This window comes from Myotis nattereri, assembly GCF_964212035.1.
Source record: "Myotis nattereri genome assembly, chromosome: 7".
Classification (NCBI taxonomy): Eukaryota; Metazoa; Chordata; class Mammalia; order Chiroptera; family Vespertilionidae; genus Myotis; species Myotis nattereri.
Genome location: NC_138082.1, coordinates 29,568,057 through 29,591,134, shown reverse-complemented (window position 1 = coordinate 29,591,134; position 23,078 = coordinate 29,568,057). Strand labels below are relative to the sequence as shown.

Below are 23,078 nucleotides of genomic sequence, written 5' to 3'. Positions count from 1 at the left end.
TGATTCTGGTCAGGGGCATGTACCTTGGTTGCAGGCTCATCCCCAGTAGGGGGTGTGCAGGAGGCAGCTGATCGATGTTTCTCTCTCATCGATGTTTCTAACTCTCTATCCCTCTCCCTTCCTCTCTGTAAAAAAAAAAAAAAAAAATCAATAAAATATATTTAAAAAAAAAAGAAAAGAAAGTAGGAGTCTCTGCCCTGATTTAACATGTTTGGTTGGTGTCCCAAAGCTTCTAGGATGGAGGCCAAATCCATTAAAATATGTAGGGGCCGCTGTATTTGGGTCCCCACTGGCTTCCCTGGCCTCCTGTTGGCTTCCTTGGCCTCCTGTGGGCGTCTGTGGCCACTGAGCTCTGAAAAGTCTGTGGAATCTGCCTACTGCTCCACCGTCTGGGAGAAAAGTCAGGAAGGAGCTTTGAGGTGACTTTTGAGCAAAGGCAAGTAAGTTTCATCATTGCTTCCAGGAAGAGGGCCTCTAGGTGCAGAAAACTCTCAAAATAGGGGTGCAGTGGGTGCTATTCTTGGCAGTATTCACCAGGGCAGTTACCTGCCTACTCATTCAGATTGTGTCACTAGTTCCAGAATTGGCAGATGGCAGACATTTCCTAGAAAAGTAGTTGTTTATTTTTGAAGGACATAAACAAAAAATGCCCTTTTTCATTTGACTGGTGGGAAATGTTACCCAGAAAGGTGTAGCCCCACCTTTCTCATGTGTGGACAGTTTCAGCCCCAGCTTTGAAGACATTAATGAACTAGCTCTTCTCAGGACGGATGCCACCTCTCCACCTCCTCTCCCTGCTGTGTGGCAGCCTGCACTGAGCCCCCGCGCCCCTTCGCCTCTGCTCTCCTGGTCTGGGCACCTCACATAGCCTGTGTTTGCTGCTCTCTCCTGTTGTCTGGGTGGAGTAGCTCCATTTGCTCAGACTTTGCTCTGAAACTTGGTTAGCATGTAGTTCATAGAGTAGATACTTGCTCTAAAAGCCATGGTTACCCAGGGTGGGGGTGTCTGAGTGAGGGCAGAAAATCTGGCTTTTCCAGCTCTTTACCTAGCAGAGCCTTCTAAGGTTCCATATTCCTATGGGCTCTAGGAAGGTATCCTAGACCTACCTTCAGGCCTCTCGAATTCCACGTGTGCAACACTGGAACCTTGCACAAAACCAGAAACTGGGGCTCTCTGGGCAGACACCTTCTCTTACTAAGCCGAGTGAGCTCGGTCCAGATTCTTTCAAAGGCCTGATGAGCCACCCAGGGTTTAGGGCAGTGATGGCAAACCTATGTCATTTTTTTGGTTGATTTTTTCTTTGTTAAATGGCATTTAAATATATAAAATAAATATCAAAAATATGAATCTTTGTTTTACTATGGTTGCAAATATCAAAAAATTTCTATATGTGACACAGCACCAGAGTTAAGTTAGGGTTTTTCAAAATGCTGACACGCCAAACTCGAAAGGTTTGCCATCACTGGTTTAGAGTCTATTTAACCTGAGGCCCCCCACAGTTGATTGAACCCAGGGTTCTCTTCTCCCACTGTGTCCTGAGTGTCATCTCTAATGCTTCCTGATCCGCTGGAAGGTGTATGGACCCTCAAGCTGCTCAAATTGCCCAGGTCTGGGTGACCAGTGCCAAATCTGGGCCCAGTCTCCAGTAATTGGGTTTCTTTCCTCTGGTAGCTGATGGCAGTGAGCTACTCTCCTCCCAGAAACCACTCCTTGACTTCATGACCTAAAAGAAGAGGTTTTGTGGAAAATAGTAAAGGAGTCACTCAGTCTTGGGTGCATATTTATGCCACATGAGACTGGATCAGCTACTTACCCTTCCTGAGCCTTAGTACCTTCTGGATAAAGTTAGGGTCATATTTATGGGACTGAGCTGGTAAGAGCAAATGAGTCAGGGCATATAAGGGCCCTGGTGCTTATGGTCCTCAACACGTTTTATCTCTTTCCTAAATCCTCCTTCTTTTTCTCCTCCGTGCTCATGTTTCCAAATCCCTCCAGCTGACCCCTCCCAACCTCTCTGATGCCTCGGCCCCAATGATCTTCTGTATATGCACAGTCACCCTTTTGACCCCCATCCCCCAATACACTGGTGATTTTCAAAGCAGGAGCCCAGCACATTCATTTCCCCTGAGCGCCAGATCTGTGTTTACAATGACTTAAGGTCATTGCCTATTCAGTGTTTCTTAGATACCTAAAGTCTTCCTGCCCCAAATAAAAAACCATGGCGTCCTGCCTCTTCTCAACTTGTTTTTCTTTCTGAATCCCATATTTCAATGAGTGACCCTACCATTTATTTACCTGGTTGTCCAAGTAAAAAACCCAGGAGTTACCATGCATAGCAACTTTTTCTTTTTGAAAAATTTTCCCATCGAATTTTTTATTTTTATTGCTTAAAGTATTACAAAGGGTATTTATTACATATGTGTCCTTTTTTTCCCCCCCCGCCCTTGACAATCCCCTGGCCTCCCCTACCCCCCAGTGTCTTATGTCCATTGGTTATGCTTATATGCATGCATACAAGTCCTTTGGTTGATCTCTTACCCACCCCCCTCCTGCCCCCCAACCCTCCCTGGCCTTCCTGTTGCAGTTTGACAATCTGTTTGAGGCAGCTCTGCCTCTGTATCTATTATTGTTCAAAAGTTTATAATGGTCTCTATTATCCATGAATGAGTGAGATCATGTGGTATTTTTCCTTCATTGACTGGCTTATTTCACTTAGCATAATGCTCTCCAGTTCCATCCATGCCGTCATAGCAACTTTTTCACCTTACCCATATAGTCTCCCAATCCTATGACTCTCCAGCCTGCCTTCACATTTCTGTCTTTGTTGATCCAACTTTAGATATGGCCCAATCATTCCTCACCTGGATAATTCCAGTGGTTTCCTAATATATCTCGTTGCTAGGGGTCTGTCTCTAAAATTTTTCATCTGTCATATTCCTGCTTACATTTCATTATTGACTTGCTTTCATAGCCAAAGTCAAACTCTTTAGCATCACATGCTATGAACCAACCTCCCATTGTTTCATCAAATCTACTTTGAAAACTCCCTGACTCGTGGCCCATTTGCCAGTTAAGTAGAACTATTTATAATTCTCTCAATATGCCACCCTCTTTAATACCTCGGGGTCTTCGTACTTGCTGTTCTCTCTGGCAGGAGCTCTCTCTCCTGCTCTTCTTTCCGTTGGTAGCTCCTCCTTGATCTTTGAGGATTACTTTACATAGGAAAACTTCCTGAATTACCTTGGCAAGTTCAGGGCCCCGACTCTCTGTTTTCATAGCATCTGTATACATATTTCATGGCTCTGATCTCACTGTGATCAAGTGGGTTTATTCACCTGTTACCCCTGTTAATCACTAATCTTTGGCCTTGTGCCATTCATCCGTGTATTTCCAGATACATTGCCAGGCCTTTTGCATAAAGGTTATACTGATCCTATGAGTACTTCCTTCACCGTATCGTTGCTAGATGTAGAGATTAACCATTTTAAAAAAATAAATTTATTTTAAGAAAGAAAATTCTATTTTTATATATGGGGTGAGGGAGGAGTCAAGCTTAATATCCTCACACACACATGGATATCAATTTATTGAAAAGACTATATTTACTGCACTGCTCTATTTCAGAAATGAAGTGTCTATATATGATCATTCTAGTTTTCTAGTTCTTGACTCTCTGTTCCATTGTCCTAGTTACTGTAGCTTTAAAATTCCTGATTCTTTATGGAGCAAGCCCTCCCACATTGTTCTTATTCAGGAGCATCTGGGCTATTTGGAGACATTTTATTCAAGAAGAACAACAACAACAAAAATAATTCTTGTGATTTTTGTTGCAATTGCATGAAATCTGTAAATAGTTCTGGGGAAATTGGAATCTTTGAGTTTTATAATTCCTCCATTTATATATATCTTCTTTAATTTCTCTCAATATTATTTTACTATTTTACTGAACTTTTTGTTGAGTTCATACACTTCTTTCAATTGATTTATTCCTAGATATTTGATTTCTTTGATATATTGCAAACAGCAGCTTTTTAAATTTTTATTTGTTTGTTTCTGAAACACGGAGATGCAATTGTTTGTCCTTTTCAAGAAATTTTGACCGGTGTCAAAATTGCTGAAATTCCATATTCTTATAATTTATCTGCTTGCATAACCATATAGCCTGTGAATCATGACAGTTTTTGTCCCTACGCAGTCCTTATATCTTCTTTTCATTCCTGTCTTCCTGCATGGGCTAGGACCTGTAGTGCAATGTTCAGTGGAAGTGGTGATGCAAACATCCTTGCTTTGCTCTCAGTTTCAGGGAGAAACTTTTCAACATTTCGCTAATAAGTATTCCATTTCCTGTAGGTTTAAAAATTTTTTTTTTTTGTAGATACTCTTTATCAGATTAAAGAAGGTCACTTCTCTTCCTATTTGCCAAAAGTCTTCACTCTAAATGGATGTTGAATTTAATAAGACACTTTTCCTGCATCGGTTGAGATGCCTGTATAACCTTAATCTAGAAAGTTTAATTCCCAGTTTGTTGTAGGCTTCTTTTCCTGAGTGGGCAGGGAAGTAAGTGTTGGTATATCTCCTGTATTCATGGCATTGTTGGTTTGTAAAGAGTGTTTGCTAGGATGTATGAGTGTCTCTGATGAGAGGCAAGACATGAATGTCGGCATTGAGATTGTTCTATAAGTTTCTGATTCAAGAAACTTGTCTTTGAATGACTAAAAGAAAAAAAGAAAGAAAAGCATTTCATCTGAGGCTGGTGTGCTTATGCCAGTAAATGCAGTTGAGTGTTACCTCTGGGAATTTAGTGAATATAGAAACCAGAACACAATGGGTTTGCCAGGTTTTTGAAGAAAAGTTATTCAATTCTTGATACATCTACAACTGAACAGGACTTAAAGATTCATCAGTATGACTAGTGACATGTGTGTTAGCCAGACTGAAGCAAAGGCAGTGCAATTTCAGGGTAATTTCCAAATGTAAAGAGATGCCATGAAAAAGTAGAAAAAGAATTGGACATGTTTATTTTTAATGGATTCATTTCATCACCAAGAGTTTGAACTCTGCTTGTAATTTCCTTTTAACCCACTTACAAATGTGACTCAACCCACATGCAAAAATTAGGACAGGCTGGTTTTAAGAAAATTGACTGAGAATTGAGGGGAAAAATGACTGTCCAAATTAGTCTTGGAATAATTTTCAAGTTGACCAGAGTCCCTAATACAGAAGGGAAGAAATATTAAAACATGAGAATGCGTATTTCACTATGACATTGCGTCCCTGATCCAGTGAAGTGAATGAGCATTTTTATTATTATTTGGATTTGGAAAAACCATTTCATAGGATGCATTTCTTGGTCCAGTCTACTACTGGCATAAACACTATAGCGACTACCCCCTCCCTCATATCTTTACTCCTAGTGGGTAAGCAGTTGGAGTTGGAATATAGTTAGGATCATTATTGAACAAAGTAGGAAATATATCCTTTTTTTCAGATTAAAGCACTGTGATAGTTGGACCCCAACACTGTTCATTTGCTTTTTAGCAGGAACAATTTCTAACCAGTGCAATTTCTATTTGGACTGAGAATATTAGGAATTGAAAGGACATTGGAACTCCCTAGTCCCATTCTTGCCTTTTACAGTTGAGACTGAGTGCCAGGAAACATCCTTGCTTGGCCAGGATCACCCACAAATGGGAGTGGGACCCCAGTTTTCTCTACTGTGTAATAGCACTTCAGGGTAACAATTGCTCATTACTATTTTTCTCAAAACCCTGAACTCCATAAATTCGGGAGTCATCTGTGCTGTGGTCCCCCTCCCAGTTGGCAGATGTAGACAGTCCTGCTATTTCTTTTCTTTGGTTTTCACCCTGATAACCACTCTTAGAAAGAAAAGTTGTGCATTTTGACAGATAGATAAAGAAGCTGGAGTTTAGACAGCGAGAGAATGTTTTGTAGATAGTAATACCTAACGTGAGACTCCAAAATCTTTTTAGTGCCTCTTCAGTACTTTTTCCAAGAACTGAAATGATAATGGTGAAATGTCAGATAATAGAAAAGTTATATTGGACAAGAACTGAATCCCTTCAAGTCTTATCAGTGGATCCAGCACTACATAAGAGGACAGTCTTTTGCTGTGCATCTAGCTGGTCCTAAGCTTGCACCATAAAAACATGGCTGAGTCATGTAACATTTTTTAAAATTGAGTTCGTTGGGATAACATTGGTTAATAAAATTACATAGGTTTTAGGGATATCTATACTAATAAAAGGGTAATATGCTAATTAGACTGGGAGACCTTCCAGGAGACCTTCCAGAGGTTCTTCTGGACAAAGCCATAGTGGCGGAGCCGAGGTAGTGGTAGTTAGAGGCCAAGAGGGGAGGGCAGTTGTGGGTGATCAGGCTGATGGGGGGGCGGGGCCCTTGAGGGTAAGCAGACCAGCAGGGGGGCCATTTGGGGGCGATCAGGCCATCAGTGGGGGTCAGTTGGAGGTGATCAGGACAGCGGGGCAGGGGGCAGTTTGGAGTGAACAGGCCAGCAGGGGGCAGTTGGGGGCGAGCAGACCAGTGGGGAGGGAGGGTGGGGGCAAGCAGGCCAGTGAGGGGGCGTGGGGTGGGGCAGTTGGGGGCAAGCACACTGGCACAAGAGGCAGTTGGGGGTGATCAGGCTGACAGGGGGGTCTTTGGGGGTGAGCAGGCTGGTGGCAGGGGGCAGTTGGCGGTGAGCAGGCTGGCAGGCAGAGTGTTTAGGGGCAATCAGGCAGGCAGGCAGGCAGGTGAGTGGTTAGGAGCCAGCAGTCCTGGATTGTGAGAGGGATGTCCAACTGCTGGTTTAGGCCCGATCCCTGTAAACCTACAGTAGGACATCCTTTGAGGGGTCCCAGATTGGAGAGGATACAGGCTGGGCTGAGAGACACCTCCCGCCGTGCATGAATTTTGTGCACTGGGCCACTAGTAATTTTATAATACACTAGAGGCCCTGTGCATAAAAATTCATGCACTGGAGGGGGCGGTCCCTCAGCCTGGCCTGCCCCCTCTCACAGTCCGGGAGCCCTCAGGGGTGGGAGGTGACCCAGCCATCAGTGGAAGGTGACGCCTCCATCACACCTCTGCTGCTGCCACTGCTGGCAGCACAAGCCTCGGCTGGCCCTGATTACCTGTGCCTCAGGCCGCCCTGGGTGGCTGGGCAGCCGATATCCGAGGCTTGCCTGCACCTCAGGCATTGGCTGGGCAGCCGACATCCGAGGTTGGATGTGTGTATTTAAAAATAATATTGGCCTCTGCAGTGAGCTGTCCATGGGTGGGAGGATGGGGACAGAATTTCCACATTTCCTCCAGTGAAGGAGTGTGACCCTTTATAGAGATCTCACTTCATAGTGTGTTATCTACCTAAGCATTCCTTTCAGAGTGCCAAGATTTAATGTCATGTTTCTGCACATAATTACGATCCAAAGTGCGGCTGGTCCCTTCTCTGCATTAAGTTGTACTGTGAAAAGTCCTTTCTGTGATTTAATCACTTAGTATATGCCATCCCAGTAAGGGACTTGGGTGGAGAGAAGAAATAGTAGTAATTGCTATCAACATGATCAAGCCCCTGTTTTAACTTGTCGTCTTTGAAGTTTACCCAGATGAGCCCACCTACCTGTTCCTTCCTTTTGTGAACCCAAAGTCAGTATGATCTGGATCAGGCCCAGAGAAAACTCAAGGGCCGGATAATACATACTCTAACGGCCTTGTGGGCCAGATAGCCTCTGTGGCTGTTACTCATCTGCTGAGGTGGTGAGTGGAAACCTACACAGAGGGCCATGGCCAGATCCCAGTGAAACTTTATCTACAGAAACAGGCTGGAGTTGGAGTGTGCCATCCCTGGTTTATACTGAGAAGTTCTCAATTTTGGTGTCTGGACCAGAGCATCAGAGTCCAGGGATGCTGAAAGAGACGGGTTTCTAGGCCTCGCCTTCAGAGTTTCAGTGAATAGCTTGGAGCTGGGGAATATGTAGTTTTAAAGGTTCCTTAATTGATTCTACCGCCCAAATGATTAAAACCATGGTCCATTCTGCTTTTAAAATTTATATGTGTGCTTACATACACACAAATAGACACATGGTTTTTTATGTGTGTATTTAACCATAATATTAAAAACGGCATGATTGTGTGCAAACCATTCTGCATGTTGCTTATTTCTTTGCTATTTTTACCGAGGTGTCTCTCTGTTAGTGACATCCAGGAATGGATATCATAAAGGATTTCATCCATTGTAATATACAGTACTATTTTTTTTCTTTCATCATGTTGCTGCCTTTTTATTTCATTTCTGGAGTCAGATGGATTTTTAACACATTTTGATGGAGGGATATTATCAGTCTGTTCCTTTAAGGGGTGATTTTGCCTCAGGGGCACAGGCAATGTCTGCAGACCTTTTTGGTTGTCACAACTGTCATTGCTGAAGGGAGGACTTCTGCTGGCATCTGGCAAGTAGAGATGAGGGATGCTGCTAAACACCCACAATGCACAGGGCAACCCTCCCAGCAAAGAACTATCCGGCCCGAAGCGTCAGGAGTGCCTAGCCTGAGAAATCCTGCTTTACTGCTCTTTTGTTCCTTGCTTAACAAGGTAACTTCTTCCTACGATACCAATACCTGTATCAAGATCTGTAGTGAAAAGTTCCTGAATTGATTTGCTGCTCAGAAAAATTGCTAAAACAGTGGCCCATCCTACTTATTTCTTCAGACCCCACACAAATGCCCCTCAGTTATTTCTCTTCCGTGTTTACATCTTACTGCCTACTGCTCTATAAACGCCACGCATCCCTGTCTCCCTCGGTGACCTGTGCGGCCTGGGTCACGTGACGTGCTCCATCTGTGATTGCAGGTCCTCCTGGGCGTCACTGGGTTTGGACTCCACGGACATGCCCCTGTTTCCCTGGCTGACTGCCCACTGAGCGCGGGTATAAGTGAGGGGGTGGGGCTGGTCTCAGGTTAGCGCTGTGCTTCCCTGGACTTTCTGAAAACAGTGTCAGTGAAACCTGAGTGGCTATCAATAGAATGTGAAATCCTAGGAGGGCGGGGGCCCTGGGATGTCTTACCCCAACCCTTCACTTACTATGTGGGGAATGCATGTCAGCCAGGTCACTTCTATGGTGTGAAAATATTTACCTTAAATAGATGAATTAATCTGATGCAACAAATGTACAACATTTAATAAATGAGCTTGTTGGGTAGCTGTAAGCAGAAAACCATTAACCCCAGGGCTTTCTCCTTACTCTTTTTTTTTTATAGCTGAAATGACAAAGTCTTAATCATTCCCCCTCTCCACCGTCATTAGAAGCTAGAAATTATAGCCGAGAAAAGATTGCCTGTTAAATATTGGGTATCCCCAAAGTCAAATCTATTAATTATGATATTTTTTGCCCCATGCATTTTGATAGTTTGGTTATTTACTGCTTATAGTTCAAAATTAGTGGGATCCAGTGGCAGTAGTGACCTCCAGAACTGGACTTTCACTTTGTGAAATGAGGTGGAGAGCCATGCAGAGTCTGGGAGGAAAGCATTCCAGGAAGAGAGCATAGCAGGTGCAAAGGCCCTGAGGCGGGAAGGACCTTGGCATAGTCCAGGGACAGAAAGAAAACAGGGTGGGGACAGTTCCAGGGAGAAGGAACACACGTGGGAAGAGTGGACACCAGGGTATGAAGGTGTCAGATCAGGGAGGGCTTTGCCTACCTGGAAGGAGTTGATAAAGATTTTAGATATTTAAAATCATTTATAGTTTAAATATTATCTTCAGATACCACTCCACCTACTCTTTTCTGATATTCTGTGAAGGGATTGCTAATTGATAGCAGAGAATCGACAATGCAGTATTTTTGAGCTTCATTTTATTCAATTCAAAATCCCTTAATATTCTTTAAGGAGTTTGTTGGACATTGTAATGAGGGTAATTAGCATAATGAGTAGCTGTTTTTCCATGCAGAATTATGTTTGAACCATTTCTATAGGAGAAATTGGGGTTCCATTTCTCTGTGGTCTGTACTTTGCTGAGTTCTATTTTGTGATCAGCCCTGAGAAGCCAGGGGAGCATCAGATAGAATCTAACTTTCCAAGCAAATGCTAATGGAATAAGTGTGTAGAACACTTCTGAACCCTGGAGGCTCTCCAGAGAAATGTTGTTTCATTTCTCATTGTTTCGTAGCATCACCAGGTAATAACAAGTGGCCATTCAGAGGTCAGCAAAGCCCTCTGGATAGACATGTAGAGCAAGAACACTACTTAAAGACATGCAAGTGGATTTTATCTTCCGTAATCACCGTCCAAAGTGATGAGCTAGGAACTTCTATAACGTTCTACTTAATGTGCTTCACCACCATGCTCTCTAGTAGCTTGCAGTGGTGGTGCACACTCATCATTTTGGAACCTGTAATTAAAAAACAGCATCTTAAAAAGCTCTGTTCATCAGGTGGGACACTGGGAGACCGAGGTAAGCGCATCTTTAGGAGAGAGAAACTGGGCATGAGGGCAGTCTTGCAATGGTCCAGGATGTGCAAAAGGAGATTTCACTTTAGAGGCCTACTTTTGTCATGACACGCAGCTGACATTTTCTTAATAAGCCTCAATTTTAACTATCTTTGCCTTAGAAAAATTCTCTAAATAACGTGTTCCTGAATTCAGCGTTACGTAGGGCCTTGGTTTGAAGGCTCTTCCTCACCATGCATATATCCTTGGGGGAGGCCTGTTACCTGTGGAAGGGTTAATGTTGGGATGACCTTGGGAGGCTGCCCGCAACATCACAAGTAGTTAAGGACAATGCATTCCCCAGGAATAGCATTTCCACGGGAGCAGCAGCGCTGACACACCGAGCTAATTTCCCAGCGATGGCACCACTTTTCTTATGAGGGAATAATTGACCCATTTATGGTCTCGTTTCAGATTGCTGCGGACCCCTGTGCCAGCAACCCTTGTCACCATGGCAACTGCAGCAGCAGCAGCAGCGGGGGCTACCTCTGCATTTGCACGGAAGGCTATGAAGGTCCACACTGTGAACAGGCGCCTCCCAGCCTCCAGGCCTCCGGCTGGACTGAGTCCGTGGCACCTAGACAGCTTGAGCCAGTCGCTGCTACCCAGGAGCCCGATGCCATCCTGCCCCGCTCTCAGGGAACCGTGGCCCTGCCCACATGGCAGCCGAAAACAGGGCAGAAAGTTGTAGAAATGAAATGGGATCAAGTGGAGGTGAGAATGTTTTACTACATAGGTTTTTTACTCAAGACATTAGTAAGGTTAAAATAATTCCAGTAGTTCTAATTATAGCAACAAAAAATGGAAAACTTTTAAGTTGCCCAGTGAACAAAACAATGTGTCCAATCTTATTCCCCGTCTGTGCTTGTTTGGGAAATCTCCCTTGGTTGCACAGATGAGACATTTGGATTGTGATTGTTTTGTGCGCTTAAAAAGAGGAATCAAGAAAAGAAAAGGAATGTAATTATTCTGGGGAACAAAATCCATATACTTTTCTGTGAGATAATCTTATTTTGGGGCAAATGGCTAATGAAGAGTCATAAACATGAATGCAGCCAAGACCCGCCATTGCTGACCCAATTTTACTCATGGGATGTTATGTTCAGTTTTTTCTTGGTTTGCTTGTTATTTTTTGGGTTCTATTTTTGGTGACTTGCAGTCCTTCAATGGGATTTAGAGAAGAAAAAGCTATCATAGATTTAAAATATTTTGAGAACGCATTTGAAAATAAAATTTGCAAATTGTATTTAGTTTGGCAATAGAAAATTCTATTTACTGAACGTTGGCCAGTCTAGGTTTGGCTTATTGTATTTTCAAGTTCATCAAAAGGCTCATTATATAAAATAAAAATGCTCAGCACATCTCTAAAAGTTGACATAAAATATAAATTTGCTAGCTGGAAGAATTTGGGAACAAGTCAAAATCATGAATTTGAGGTGACAACGATAGTGTAATTTCATTCCATATTTTATACTTTATATGACATCCATAAGGGTTTGTGTGGGGTTGTATTTTATTACAGGTTTTGTAGCTTAAATGAAAAAAACAGCAACACACAGATCTTTGCATAGCACTTTTAGAGTGAAGGAGTGTGTCTAGAAATTTTCCTTTTTATAAAAAGTGGTAAGGCACCATTTCTTCTTTCATTTTCGCGGGTAATTATAACCGGCTGACCCACTTTTTTTTCACTGCCACACGATTTATGAAGGCCACATTCAGACTGCAGGGCAGCGTTCTTCGCCTGCCTAAAAACTGGCGGACTTGTTCTGGTTTCAGACTTTTAATAAGTGCTTTGAAGTTATTTCAATACTTCTTTGCTGAATGACTCACTGCTTGAATGTGAAGATTTGGATTCACATTTACGAGGAAGTGTCCTTTAGTGAACATTTCTTCCCAACCAGCCATTTCAATCTATTTATTTAAAGACATACTGTCCGACAGCTGGTCAATGTGCTGTTATTTCTGAGGCTGTTCAAGAAGCAGGTGAAAAGTGCTGCTAGAGGAAGACCTTCCCTTTTTCATGAAGTGATGGTGCTTTGGGAACCCGAGGCTGTTTGGAGCCCTAGGGGGCTAAAATGTATGGAACAGTTGTCTGTCACACAAATTTAACAAGTTGGACTCCCGTCTTTGAATACGCATGGTGGATTTTATCGGTAGCATTTGAGTATCCAGCCTTCTGGGCAGTAAGTTCTAAGTGTTGGGTGGGGTGAAAGTACTGAGAATTTCTGTATTGTTCTCAGTTAATTCAGTGATGATGGGTACTTTTAATACCCTTTTATTTTGACTTTCGTGGAGGAAGACAGTGATCATGGTATGAGGAATAACAAATGAATGAATTGGTCAGAAGCACCTCAGCGGACACAGCTCAGGTGTTCACAATATGCTTTCTGATGAGCACATTCTCCCTTCCCCTCCCTCCACCAGCTCCTTTTTCATATACATCAGCGTAACACTTTGGAATATATTACTTAAAAAATGAAGATATAGTCCACAGGGGAAAAGGGCCGTTCCTCGGTTACCTGGCCTTCGTGTGGGCTCCTGAGACCCATCTCCACACAGAGCAGGGTCATCCAGACCAGATTCTTCTTGCCTATTGTTTGCTTAAGGGCTCACTCTCCTAGTGGTGAAGGCTTATACCGCTGTGTGTAAGCTGGTCCTTAAAGGCCACCTCCTTGTTCTCTAAGGTTTTAATCCCTCGGGAGCCCCCAGACTGAACATAGAGCAGAGGCCAGTGACTCTTGTTAAATGAAAGAGCAGCCAGCAAACTCTGAGCCCCTCCCTGGGATATCCTATATTATTTCCCCAATCCCCGCAATGGGTAGATTCTTCCCAGGAAAACTTTTGCATTTCAGAAACTCAAATGGCAAAGCTTTCATTTTCTCTTGAGTTGCTAAGGTTTCACTTGTCCTTTGAGGGATGTACCTCATGGAATTTTGCTTTATAGTGTTACCTGTGCTGTGAACCCCAACGTCTTTGTTCTTATTCTCAGGTGATCCCTGATATTGCCTGTGGGAATGCCAGTTCCAACAGCTCTGCGGGTGGCCGACTGGTGTCCTTTGAAGTGCCACAGAACGCCTCAGTCAAGTAAGGAAATTCTCAGTGAAAAAACGGTTAAGGCTGGTACTGTGAAGGGCTGTGAGGCTGTGTCTCTCCATGTTACCGTTCTGTAAATGGTCCATCCAGTGAGAATCGTGCATGGAGATTCATGTGTAGACATGGGTGCTGTTTGTTTCAGGGAAGACTGTAGAGTGAGCTACCTGCAGGGATGGAGACACAGACTTGTGGGACTGGTCTGGACGAGTCAGGTGTGAGATGAGAAACCCCGAGGCCTTAGATAAGGTCCATGGCCAGACTCTTCACTTCCCAGATGATTTTCGCTTCCAAAATTCTTTGGCCTCTTCAGATTTTAATGGACCATTGGTTAAACTCTTATGCATAATTTACCCCAAATTTAAAATCTAAACATTATAATATTCTCTTTAAAAACAAACAGCCCAGAAGAGAGCATTTTTGTTTTGTTTTAAACTTGAGCTCTTTCAGATTACGTGCTGCCCACTGTCACCGGTGGGGGTGGGGGCCAGGCACAGGGAAGCAGGTTGGCTGAGTACCTGCAGGGTGTCAGGTGCTGTGCCTTGCTGGGGGCTGAGGGTGGAGCCAGGTTAGAGGGTCCCAGTCCTGTCTGACAATTCCTGCTCCCTGACCTTCTCTGTTGCTATTAACTACCACCCCTCTCTACCCCACCACCCCATGCAACCAATGGTCCTTCGCTGTCCAGTCTCCAGGGACTTTAGAAGAGTGAGCCACCCGTGGCCCTGTTTAACCTCCTTTTAAGGGAGCAGCGGGCATGCAGACCTCTCCCATTTATCCAGGGCTGTTCTGCCCACCTATCTTCTCTACAATAGTCCCTGAGAACTGTTTGGAAGAGGGGCTTTGTTACATTGCCCCTGGACCCCCTCCCCTGAGTCTTGACCCAGTCTGGTCGGGAAGGAGGGGGAAAGAGCCAGGAAGGGCAGTGAACTCTGGGCACAAGGAAGAAGTCCCCTGAGCGGGAAGGGTGTGGCGTCTGAGGCAGCTTTGAGTTCTACCAGCAGGGGGACCCCGGTCCTAAGCGTTTCATTGCTTTTAACACAGAGGAAACCCTCATGGGCCTGAGCTGGTTTTAGGGAAATAAGGTTCATTAATTTATGAAACCGTCTCCCAGCCCTTTCTTCTCTAACAGCGATTTTCAACCTTTTTCATCTTATGCACTTATAAACTAATCACTAACAATCTTCAGCACACCAACAAAATATATTTTTTTGTCAACTGGACAAAAAAATAAAAAGGTATAATTTTGATTCACTCACACTGGATGGCTATTGTTGTGTTGACTGTTGTCACTCTTTTACTTGACAATCTAAGGGAAAAGAAGTCAGGGCCCCTTACTAAATAGTCAGATATCGCATGTTTTAAAAATTCTTGTGGCATGCTGGTTGAAACCCGCTGGTCTAGGTCATGTTATCTTACTTTAATAAACCTTTCCAAATAGTTCTAATTTTCTCTCCCTTGAAATGCTTCCCCCGCCCCCCAACAAACCAAGACTCTCTTAGGCTGCAAAGCTGGGCGGAATAGCAGAGTCTGACCCAGGCCGAGGGCTGACTGATCTCTGGGCGCCCTGAATTCTCTTGTGAGGGTTACTGACCCCTTGCACTTGGCGTTATTCATGACTTCAGTCATTCATCAGCCCTTTCCCGAGCACCCTGCTGCGAGCCGGGCTCTGTGCTGGGGAGGGGCAGCTCTTCTCCCGCAGGTAGAAGCCCAGGGAAGGAGAGGTGGCGGGAAGGTGGTCAGAGGTCTCAGAGAAGAGGGGATGTGGGGGCTAAGCCTTGAAGATGACTCACCTCCCAGGTGGCGGACAAGGTGAAGGCTGGGAGCTGGGCCGGGACCTACTTGGGGGAGAGACAGCAGTCCTGTTGTCCCATCTCTGGGTTGCAAGGAAGGAGGTGACAGATTTGAGAGGGAAACTGAGGCCGAGGTTGATTAGCATCCATGGCATATCATTCTTTGGGTTTTATCCTGAAAACAAGAAAAAGCCAGGGGAGACCTGAAGCCTGGGAGGTGCTCATTTGACAGCACACCTCAGGTGGCTGTTTGGGATGCATTCCAGCAGGACCCTTTCTATTGTGTGGAAATAAAGGCATTGTCTCTAAAAAGAACTCAATTTACCTCTTTATTATTGATGAAAAAAAACTCTGACCCAAAGGTGAGTTACCTGTTAGTGACTTTGGGGTCTGTTTTTGATCAAGTAGGAGGCAGACATTTCTAACAAAAGTGGGAAATGACAGCCATGGATGGGCACAAAGTGGGTGCTTGTTTATAAGATCATTTCATCCATGTCCCCGTACTTCCGTGGACGGACATGTCGCCTCTGTGCTTATTTTTAATTTGATGAACTGGCTCTATGGTGAGTTTTTCTGGATGGGACTCCCATTGACACCGCTCCTGTTTTCAGAATTCGGCAAGATGCTACTGCCTCGCTGATTTTGCTGTGGAAGGTCACGGCCACGGGATTTCAGCAGTGCTCCCTCATCGACGGCCGGAGCGTGACCCTCCTCCAGGCTCCCGGGGGCCTGGTTCTCTTGGAGGAGATGCTCGCCTTGGGGCCCAACCACTTCATCGGTGAGTTATGGAAACCTCCCACCCAGCACCATGTCTCAGTTTGGTGTGTAGAGACTGTGTGCAAGGAGTTTTCCAGGATAATCTGTATTCTAGCCACCAACACTGTTCCCTTCGTTTTAGGTGAGGTTCCGCTTATAATCAAAATTGCTGTTGAAGGTAATATTTCCAAGGTGGCTCAATGTGGGAGGCGCGTGGGCCCTGGATTCCTGAGACTATATCCCAGCCCTGGCCAAAGGGTCTCAGGGGTGTGACCTTCGGTGCACAGTGCTCTGAATATCAGCTTCTGATTCCCAGCTCTTCCGGCGGCTTTCTCCAAGGATCGTGGGTAACTGGAGGCATTGAGTTCATTTGCTAACAACAAATTTCATGGGGAAAAAAATGTATCTTTGAAATGTGGTGTTCTTTGAGGAGTAATTTAAAAAAATGTACTTTGATATAGTGATAATATATGCGATATGTTAATCACTAAATTACACTACATTCTCAAAAATTACACTTTAGGATGAGAAGACAGTGATTCTGAGTAACAACCTTTCTTTCTCTAACCCATTATTTTCCATTTTGCAAATTTGTGATCTGGTATCTTTTACGTTTCCTTAACTAGAGCTTTCTGAGTGTTTGATGTGGCTTGGACGGAGCTCACAGTCTGCAGTGTGATTCTCTGTAGGTAGCAGACAGTGTGCACACTCCTTCCGAGGCAGAGCGGCCAGGTTTCTCACAGTGGCAAATTGCCTCACACCCACACACGGCCAGCTGCTGCTTCTTACAGAATCTTTTCATCTTAAAGAAGCAAGATTTCTCTTTTGTAATTATTGTGGAAGCCCTGTGCTTACTCCATTGACATGTGTTTAATGCTCTTTCTGTTTATCTTTTTTTTTTTTTATAAAGCAGCTTCTTAAAAATAATTCATTTTTACAACACGGGGCTCTGTAACATGAATACATTTTAGTGAAGAACCAAAAGACTACTTTGAAGAGGACAAAGGCATTCATCTGACAGATGAACAAATCGATGCGAGGGCAGGTGGGAGAAAGCTTCCACGCCACAGGGGATGCCCCAGCGTGTGCTGCTGTGTTCAGTCACTCCTGCTCCTCTTTTGAAATAACTGTGAATTCACTTTCAGGAACAACTGTCTCCTCTCTCCCCCAGCCCCTTACTGTCAATAGATTCCATGCACATACCTGAAGACCAAAGTATTTGAATGTTTCTGTGCAGCAGAGCAGAGGAGTCCCTTCTGTGTCTTTGGCTGCTGTCACCAGATTTACACAAATATTCCTTTTTAAAGTTTGTTGCTGAGAGCCTAATGTTAAACTTCTGCTCAGTCCAGACAATGACAGTATACGTACATTTGACCTGTTTCAGTGCCACGGCACTTAATGCTCTTAGCTTTCCTTCATGACCACTGCCTTATGAATACTTACAGTTTCAGAGAAAGAAAGAGGTGATAAACATTTTACCAAGCATCTGGCTCTTTTTTTTTTCTGTGCCTCTGTCATCCATTTCAACTCTTCTGCTCTCTCCTTAATTAGTCCTTCTTTTTCCTAAAACTGTCTCTTCCAGATAGGTCATTTGCTTTATGCAGTGTTTTAGAGGTAAATAACAAAATTAACCTTTGTTTAGCATTGTCTGCTCCATGGGAGGCATTCTAGGTGCTTGTTAGCTCCCCGAGTGACTCAGTGGCTCAATAGTTTGTATTTTCAAATAAGATTCATTGTCCTGTTGCCTTCCCATAAAACACAGTTGTAGCCTGCTTGTCTTCGTAAAGAAATTTTTTTTTAAAACCTGTGGTTGCTTGGAAACACTGCTGTGATGGATGATCTCAGGGGTGAAGGAAAAACCAGCCCTCTGGTGTGTGGCCTCTGTGTTAGAAGCTGTTGGAGGTCCCCATTTCCTTGGGGTGAAAGCCCCATTGGAGTCCTCTAGGTCTTATTTCCTCTTGTCACCGGCCCTTAGGCATATTTCCCCTCACATCTACATGGTGGACCTCTGCTCTGTCACCTGCTGCCTGTCCCATCCCAACCTGGACCCTCACCCTGCCTCACCCCATCCTTCCCATGCCTCTGACCCCCAAATCGATTCCTCTTCAACACCTCAACAAACTCTCCACATTTGGAGTGGTTTAGGAGGAAAACTGCCAGCCAAAGATGCTGCCTTGCATGGATTCTCAGCTATCCTTAAACTCTTAAAAGTTTTTACAAAAACACACAGATGACCCTGGACCGTTCTCATGGCTGGTTCTCCATTTGATCAGCAAACCCAAGTGGGGATGTCTGCTTTACCCACACTGCTCACCTGCCTACTTGCTCAGAAATGCTCCATTTTTCCTTTCACACTTTTCTCTTTTATGGTCCGTATTGGTTGCTACCTCAGTCTGATATTTTATCTCTTTTTTCTTCTTTGAAATGATTTTCACCATGATCCAGCCTGTTCCTCTCTTCATTTTTCATGGTCTAGCTCAGTGGTCGGCAAACCCATTAGTCAACAGAGCCAAATAACAACAGTACAACGATTGAAATTTCTTTTGAGAGCCAAATTTTTTAAACTTAAACTATATAGGTAGGTACACTGTTATTAACTTAATTAGGGTACTCCTAAGCTGGCCTTTGCTATAAATGTCCTCAATCTGAGAGGTCAACCTCAGCGAATGTACCCCCACTTCTTACAATGCCACTTCTTCAAAATACACTCGCCCAGGCCAAAAACCGACTTCTGCACATGGGCCAAGAAGTTTCAATCGCACTGTACATGCATGCCCGCACATGGTATTTTGTGGAAGAGCCACACTCAAGGGGCCAAAGAGCCGCATGTGGCTCGCGAGCCTCGGTTTGCCGTCCACTAGTCTAGCTGCTTGTATCTCTGTCTGTTTCTCTTCCCTTATCCTGCTCTCTTGCTCACAACCCACTGTTTTATCTTACTTTCATGACACTTGTACCACTTTTTTCTTATAGTTTTTAGTACACTTTTACGTCTCATTTATATCGTAAAAGTAAGTGCATTTTTATGTGTAGTCCAGACCAGTTGCTTCATTTATGACCCACTAAAACGGCTCTTAATACCTTAGATCGAAAGAGTGAGTGGTGCAACCCACAGCCCATAGGAACGTCCTTTAGGACCTGGGATCACTTCTTCAGGTTTATAGCTACTAAATTAGCCACTCACCTCCAGAAATCAGTGACTTCCTGGTCTTTGTATCTGATGTCTTACCTGGATTAGAGACATGTGCATGCCTCTTGGGTGCCTCCGGGGAGCTGCTGAGTGCTTGAAATTTCCTTGGTTTTAAGTTATTAGTTTAAACAGATTCTTGTCATGCAAAATAATTTATAAAGCAGTGCATTCTCTTTATTTTCTTCTCTTGAGAAGCAGAGAAGAACAAAACGGTACTTTAGCAGGTGCAATGAAGGGAAGAGTTTCCTTTCCTTGAGGTAATAAGGCTGAGCTGGTTTGGGTCTGTCTTCATGACACCCCTGGGACTTCTGCTTTGGAACATGGCCAGCTTTTACAGACTGACGCCAGCCCGGAGTGGACCTACATTGTCCCTGCCTCTGAACTTGGTGGTCGGGATTGCTGGTCACCCTTCCTTGATGCTCACCCAACCTCAGCCCTGCAGGTTTCCTGTTTGTTCTTCTCTGCACAGCTGGAATCATTTCCCCCAGCTCTGACTCCTTCCCCTTCTTCCAAGTCTTCTATAAACCTTTGCTTTACCAGCTGTGTAAGCTTCTTCTCCCTGTAAACCCATTTAAAGCTAGCATCACACAACTTAGCTTCTGAATGTTCCCTATGCTCTTTTTGTGTTTTTTGTTTGTTTGTTGTGTGTGTGTGTGTGTGTGTGTGTGTGTGTGTGTGTGTGTGCTGATTTTACATCTTTAATTAAACTGTAAGATCTGAGAGAAGCGACCATATCACAGGTCCTTGTACCATGTTGGCCACATGGTAGCTACCTGAGTGATTAAATTCTGTTCATAAGTAACGGTTACCTGCTCAGTAAATGCCAGGTGGAGAAAATTTCCAGCTGCAAATGTCAATCTTTAGAATTCTTTGTAGAGTTTCACAACCCACCTCTGTGACATTTAAACTTTCTTCCCTTTTATTACATTAAAAGTATTTTAGAGGGTCAAATTAAAAAGAAAAGAAAAGGAAAGAAAGAAACTTTTCATCATTCTTTTGGGAATGCTACATTTTGCATTTTGTCCTTTAAGATATCTTACTCAGGGGTCAGGGGTAAAATAGTCAAAGAAAGTTTGAAATTGCTACCAGCTATAGAAACATTAACATCTTTGCCAAAAGCTTAAGCTTGAACAAAAAATGCAAATATTTCCCCTTTGCTGATCATCTTAAAACCACAGTTGAATATGGTGTATTGAACTCCCTGCAATAGAGGAAACAAGAGTTGGAAATGTTCAAACAAAAAGTAATAGTTGGGAGAGAACAAAAGCAGAGGAAGGACAAGGCTGCCCTGAACAGCATAATGTAGATAACATTCTTATAGCTCACATTTGCATAGTAGGAAGATTTCTATTAAATTAAATTGAAACCACATTTCTATATTAGTAGCAATCAGAATCATTCTTCTTGGTATCTTTTATTATTGGTAATGTATATTAGGGTTTTAAAATTAGTTTGCCTTGAACTTCATGATTTTGCTCCTGTCTTTCTAAATATTGTCATTGCCAGCATCATTTATTGGTTCCTATTAATTGTGGTGATAAATTAAGCATTGATAAGAAAGATAGATTCCATTACAGACATACCTGGTCCCTATAGTTGACAGTCTAAACTGAGCTGGGTCCCACTGAGTGTTGGTTGCTCAGGCTGTGATTGAGTTGGGGCGGGTGAGCCAAGATGAATGAAATGTTTTTCCTACCCTTCAAGATAGTCCTTGGAATTAGGCTTCATAGAAAGGTGGGTTGCTGGTCTATCAAACCCAGCAGAATCTTTTACAAGCTACTCCGGTCATTCTTTCACACACCATAATTTGTGCAAATTCTAGGAACTAATCAATAGTATTTGTCAATTAGTTCTTTAGAAGTAAAGGACAAACATATAGAGTAAAATTAGTCGGCGTCCATGTGTGTAAGTTACTAAGGTGCTTCTGTAGATTTGAGCACCAGTTTCATAATTTAAGAGAATGAAAAGGTGGCAGGCAGTTCTCCTGGAAATTGTGCCTGATTCATTGGTTAGAGGGGTTTGCTTGGTTTTGAGAAGCAAACTCAAGGTATGTCTTTATAATTATAAATTCTCCTCTCTCCCTCCCCATTCTGCCTCATTTTCTTGTTTTCTCCCTCTCTGCCCTTTATTTAAAAAACTAGAGGCCCAGTGCATGAAATTCATGCACTGGAAGGGGGGTGTCCCTCAGTCCAGCCTGCACCCTCTCCAATCTGGGACCCCTCGGACATCCCTCTCACAATCCGGGACTGCTGGCTCCCAACTACTCGCCTGCTTGTCTGATTGCCCCTAACCGCTTCTGCCAGCCTGCCTGCCTGATCACTCCTAACCATTCCCCTGCCAGCCTGATCGATGCCTAACTGCTCCCCTGCCATCCCAATTGCCCCCAACTGCCCTCCCCTGCTGGCCTGGTTGCCCCAACTGCCCTCCTTTGCCAACCCAGTCACCCCCAACTGCCCTCCCTTGCCAGCCTGGTTGCCCCCAAGTGCCCTCCTCTGCCAGTCCGGTTGCCCTTAACTGCCCTCCCTTGCAGGCCTGGTCGCCCCCAACTGCCCTCCCCTGCAGGCCTGATCACCCACAACTGCCCTCCCCACCCTCCCAGCCTGGTCGCCCCTAACTGCCCTCCCCTGCAGGCCTGGCCTGGCCCCAATTGCCCTCCTTCCCCTGCAGGTCCAGTTGCCCCCAGCTGCCCTCCCCTGCTGGCCTGGTCGCCCCTAACTGCCCTCCCCTGCTGGCCTGGTCACCCACAACTGCCCTCCCCTGCCGGCCATATTGTGGTGGCCATCTTTGACCACATGGGGGTGGCCATCTTGTGTGAGGGTGTGACAGTCAATTTGCATATTACCACTTTATTATATATGATAAAGATGGCACATTTTGCTTATAGATTGATATGGAAAAAATGAAATGATAAGAAAAATTATTTTGACATTTAAAAGAATTTATTGTTAACTGTTTTTTAAAAAATATGTTTTTATTGATTTCAGAGAGAAGAAGGGAGAGGGAGAGAGAGAGATAGAAATATTAATGATGAGAGAGAATCATCAATTGGCTGCCTCCTGCACACCCGTACTGGGGATCGAGCCTGCAATCTGGGCATATGCCCTGACTGGGAATCAAACTGTGACTTCCTGGTTCATGGGTCAATGCTCAACCACTTAGCTACACTGGCTGGGCATATTGTTAGCTCTAGAAAGAAATACCTTATTACTTAACCAATACTAGTGAATTTCAACCCATCTTATCTACAGAATTTGATTGGAATATTTCTTTAAAACTTTTCCTGCTTCTTTTAACTTAGAACAAACCTTCCCAGGGCTTTGCCAGTTTGCTGAAAGCTTTCCAGTACAACATTTCAACTAAGAAAACAATTTCTTTAATTGTTTTTTTTTTAACAGTCAAATTTCTGCTCCTCAATAGCATCTCTTCTCTTTCTTCTTTCTAAGGGTGGGGCAGAGGAAAGGAGAGAGAGGGGAGGTAAGGAAGGAGAATGAAATAGAGGAGAGAGAGAAGTTGATTGATCCTCAGGGCTAAATATATAAACCCCAGAACTATGGTTTTCTTTTACTAGAAGGTAATTTTAAAATTTACTCTCTTTTTAAAAATAAAAAATGCTCTTTAATGTAGGTAATATAAATGATACACTTTTTTGAAAGAAGAACACATTTGTGCACTGTCTGGTTATTTTCTTTTTTCATTTAATGTATCACTGACATTCTTTTGCATTAATAAATATGAACCCATGGTGCTCTTCTC

At 43.8% G+C, this 23,078-nt stretch overlaps 1 protein-coding gene across 1 annotated transcript in view; it reads left to right on the top strand.

The window, feature by feature from the left end:
- DNER (delta/notch like EGF repeat containing) overlaps positions 1-23,078 on the top strand; it is a 231,067-nt gene that overhangs the window by 84,783 nt on the left and 123,206 nt on the right. The window contains exons 2-4 of the mRNA XM_081095960.1: positions 10,917-11,216; positions 13,492-13,586; positions 15,994-16,160. Coding sequence (XP_080952086.1) covers positions 10,917-11,216; positions 13,492-13,586; positions 15,994-16,160 — 562 coding nt within the window. The remainder of the gene's footprint in view (positions 1-10,916; positions 11,217-13,491; positions 13,587-15,993; positions 16,161-23,078) is intronic.